At 37.8% G+C, this 4,153-nt stretch overlaps 1 protein-coding gene across 1 annotated transcript; it reads left to right on the top strand.

Annotated features, from left to right (window-relative positions):
• Nucleotides 1-5: 5 nt before the first annotated feature.
• LOC121918036 (torsin-1A-interacting protein 1-like) lies at nt 6-3,890 on the top strand (the record flags this gene model as incomplete). The annotated part of the gene is made up of 3 exons (XM_042444151.1): nt 6-63; nt 645-683; nt 1,839-3,890. Coding segments are annotated over 3 exons (894 nt in total), but the record flags the coding sequence as incomplete, so codon positions are not given.
• Nucleotides 3,891-4,153: the final 263 nt, after the last annotated feature.

Genomic DNA, 4,153 nt, shown 5'->3' on the forward strand with positions numbered 1-4,153 from the left:
CTTGTTTTGTTCAGAAGCTGCCAGATCGTGATCCTAAGTCAGCTATAAAGACCAAAACACAAAGTATGTATACAGCTGCCATCTGTGAGTGATAGTAACTTGCATGCTCCTTATTAGGTAGTTTAAAATAATATCTTCAGGTTAAGGTTGTATTCATTCTTCCTATGGTGAGAGAACTGACTGTCAAAACCACCTTAGTAGTATTCCTTCCCTAAGAGAAACCCCTTCCAGAACAGGGTATTTATTGTTTTTTGAATAAACATGTTTTGCTGAGGATGTTTCTAAGTGTGATCTCTAATCATGAAATGTTATTGTACAGTGGACCCTCCGTATTTGTGGGGGTTCTGTTCTGTCATTTTCTGGTTAATTTTTTTGTAGTGGGGTGACTTCTTTTTCTTTCTTTTTGGCAAAGAAATTTGGCAAATATTGGTTAGTTCTCTAATTTTGGTGCAGAATTATGTGTTTTTTCTTAGTTTTGTGAATTGTTTCATCCCTCATACATTAGCAGTTCCAGATAAGGGAGTTGCATCCTCTAGATCTAAATATGTCTTGGTCTTACAGTATGCTACTTTATGATAAAATTAATGATACCTGTAATTGGATTCTGAACTTTAATAATATTTTCTTTTTACTTCTAATTCAAGCTCATATACCGAAGAAGCATCCACAAACCTTGCCCAAAAGTAAGGCTTCACATTTCCTCTGGACTACATGTGATTGTGGCTATATCTCTTAGTTTAATGCTAAAGTTTTGAATTCTGTTCCAGATATTTCAAGATGCTATTATTTTGTAATAGTCCTCCTAATTTGCTTGTTTGCCTAACCTGTTATCTTGCATGAAAAATGTTGCCTAGTGACAAGATGCAACATGCTGTTTTGTGAGGAGTGATTTTTTGAAAATGACTTATTTTATGAAAGAGGGATAAGGACCAGGGAGATGGAGATTTCAGCCATTTTGTGGGACCTCTGCCCTTTGAATCTGATGAGTTTTGACTCATGCATGTCATTTTGACCAGTAAAAATAAACTTGCATTGACAAATAACAGAGTCTACAGATGTTTTTAAGTGCTGACCAAGTGGGCTATTTGTGTTTGGTATATGTATTAAATATTTTCAGAGTCACCAGATTTCATATTTAACTTATGAAGCTTTTCATTTAAAATATGATTACAAAGCTTAGTATGTTTCACTAATAGAATGGAATCATTTTATTGTTTTTTCCGGACAGCCCAGTTCTTCAAAATAATAAATAAATAATAAATAAGACTTTTATTTTTGCCCCACCTCTCTGTCAAAAGACAATCAAGGTGGCTTACAATTAAAACGTCCATACAGTAACCCAGTGTCCCAGTTTCCCTCCCTCCCCTAAAACATCAATTAAACTATGAAATATTAAAATACTCATTAAAATAGGCAACAAGCGATTGAGGATACAGGGTGTTCAATAGGATCGTGGTATTCAGTTAGTGGCCGGGTTTGCTGTTCTGGAAGGGCCTGCCAGAAAACATACGTCTTGACAGCCTTTTTAAAGCTGTCGATGCTGGTAATATGACGGATCTCCTCCGGCAGGCCATTCCATAATCTGGGAGTGGTTGAGGAAAAGGTCCTCTGGGAGGTTGCAGTCAGTCTGGTCTTTATAGGTTGTAGTAAATTACTCCCAGAGGACCTAAGTGTGCAGGGTGGATTATATGGAATCCCTGTAATGTGCCTCTCCATCTGAAATGGTTTTATTTAAGATAGTCTGAAATAATTAAAGAAACACATTTCTAATAATGAAACTGTGGTGCATTACTTATCACTCTTTCTCTCTTCTCCCCCTCCATGGTTGTGTGCATTAGGTTCTACACAGTCTGATGGGGGATATTCAGGTTTATGGATTCTGATATTTCTAGTAGCTTGCATTGTTGCTGGTGGCTGGTATGTATTTCAGTATACATTTCCCCATACTCTGGAAATTGATAAAGCCATACCAGTATTTCAGAGTCAGATGAAAGAACTCATGAACACCTACCCAAATCAAGATGAAAGGGTGTGGAAGAGAATCCAGACCACTTTTGAAAAACGTCTCAACTCTTCACAACCTCATTTGGAGCCAGCTATCTTATTGCTTACTGCTGCAAAAGAGGCTGAAAATTCCCTGAAATGTTTAAGCAACCAGATTGCTGATGCCTTCACATCATCTCAGAGTGCTGCCACAATTAAAATAGATGGGGCTAGCAAAGCTGCTTTGGACAGTGATGCTGTCAAGCTCACCGTTGATGAAATGCTGAGCTCTGGATTCAAGGGAGGCAAGAAGGCAGCTGTAGTGTACCGCTTTGAGTCACTACCTGCAGGTTCCACCCTAATCTTTTACAAGTACTGCGACCATGAACATGCAGCATTTAAAGATGTGGCTCTACTCTTAACTGTTCTCCTGGACGAAGAGTCTCTAGAAAAGAATCTTAGCTTGGTGGATGTAGAGGTGAAAGTAAGGGATTTCCTCCAGGAAAAATTTACCAATTCAAACATGCCAGGTTCCTATAACCACATGGATATAGACAAGCTGAGTGGGCTGTGGAGTCGCATTTCACACCAGGTCTTGCCTGTGTGGCCTGAAAACGTCCTCCCTCAGGAGAAGTGCCTGCAGGTGAAATAAATTTTTAAAATACAAGCAACAAGAGAAATATATTACTTAACAAGTTGGATAGAAAATTTCCAGCTTGTGAATCAGCATTGCTTCCAGCTGTGCAGTTCAAAGCTCAAAATAGGATCACTTGGATTCTGTTTTGGAATTTGTGTAATGAACTTGTAGAGAATGAACATAGGTCTGATTCATCACTACTGTCATTCTCTGTCCTGTAGCTGGTGGGACGAGGAAATCTCTTGACTCGGGTCATCTAGCTGTGTGTGAAGCTCCCAGTAATCCTTTCAGAAAATACTGTGATTGGACAGACAAAGTAATGAAGTATAACATGATAAGAACCTGGTTTTATCTATGTGAAGTTTACCATAATAAACTGCAGAGTGTATGACCAAGACTTTATATGTTGAAGAACAATTCTGTCTTGTGCTGTTTAGCAAGATCTGTGTATTGATAAAGTCTCCTATAACTGCAAGCTTCCTTAAAAGTTTTAGCTGTAGAATCAAATTCATTTGTATTGTCAGTCTTATGGCTTGACATAACCACACAGTTAAAAATATCTAGTCAACAGCAACTCCACTTTGCTGATATACTATTGGGTATTTACATCAAGATAAGTATTGTGGTCACAGCAGTAGTATGAAGGCCATCGTTTTAGTGGCTGCAAAGGAAAGAAGACCAGTTGTAGTTGTCACTGGGAGAAGAAGGCTACTGACTCCATTCTATTTATCCAGTGCCAGTTATTCAAGCCAGCCATCTCAGCAAATCTTTAGTTTTGATAATCTACAGGGAAACTGGGCATTGAAGGAAAATTTCTTGGAACTTTCTTCTGACAACAGCCACCACTAATCTGCCTTTCTTCTTTTGCATCTGATATGTAAGCCAGGAAAAAGTGAACTATTCTAGAACAATTGGCTGTTACTTATAGTGCATCAGCATGGTTCCAGTCCTTATCTTACATACTGCCCTATTTCTGAAAATGGTCAGTAGATGCATGATACACACTGGTCAAGATTATTTGAATTTTGAAATTGCTGTACAGGTCTGCTGTACTTAAATGTTTTTTAATCCAAGACTGCAAGGCTCTTCAATCTGCATTGGTCCACTGCCAAAGAAATAAGCATGGGTTTCCTTCTAATGAAATACTAGTAGGAGGAGAGATCCAACCTCTTCCTGGGGCCCCAGATACGCTGTCCAGCCAGTAAAAGAAGCAATGTATACAGATGAATCCCAGACATTATGTACATATTAAAAGACTTTAATCAAAAGAGGAATAACACTGGATTGATGTTCTTTAAAATATGTTTTTGAGTCTATCCTTGAAAGAATTCATTCCTGATAGATGTGCAAATATTAAATTTGAAAAATTATTTTGAATAAGTACAGATGGATGGTATTTTTTGTGAGGAGGAACTTATTTATTACAGAAACCCATGCCCAAGTCCTTCCGTTTTTTATATTCTCTTATGAACATGCAGTTTTCCATGCAAATCTTACTCTGACAATTTATGAAATATGTATGTTTTAATGTCT

The sequence above is a fragment of the Sceloporus undulatus genome, unplaced genomic scaffold (genome assembly GCF_019175285.1).
Source record: "Sceloporus undulatus isolate JIND9_A2432 ecotype Alabama unplaced genomic scaffold, SceUnd_v1.1 scaffold_3251, whole genome shotgun sequence".
NCBI lineage: Eukaryota > Metazoa > Chordata > Lepidosauria > Squamata > Phrynosomatidae > Sceloporus > Sceloporus undulatus.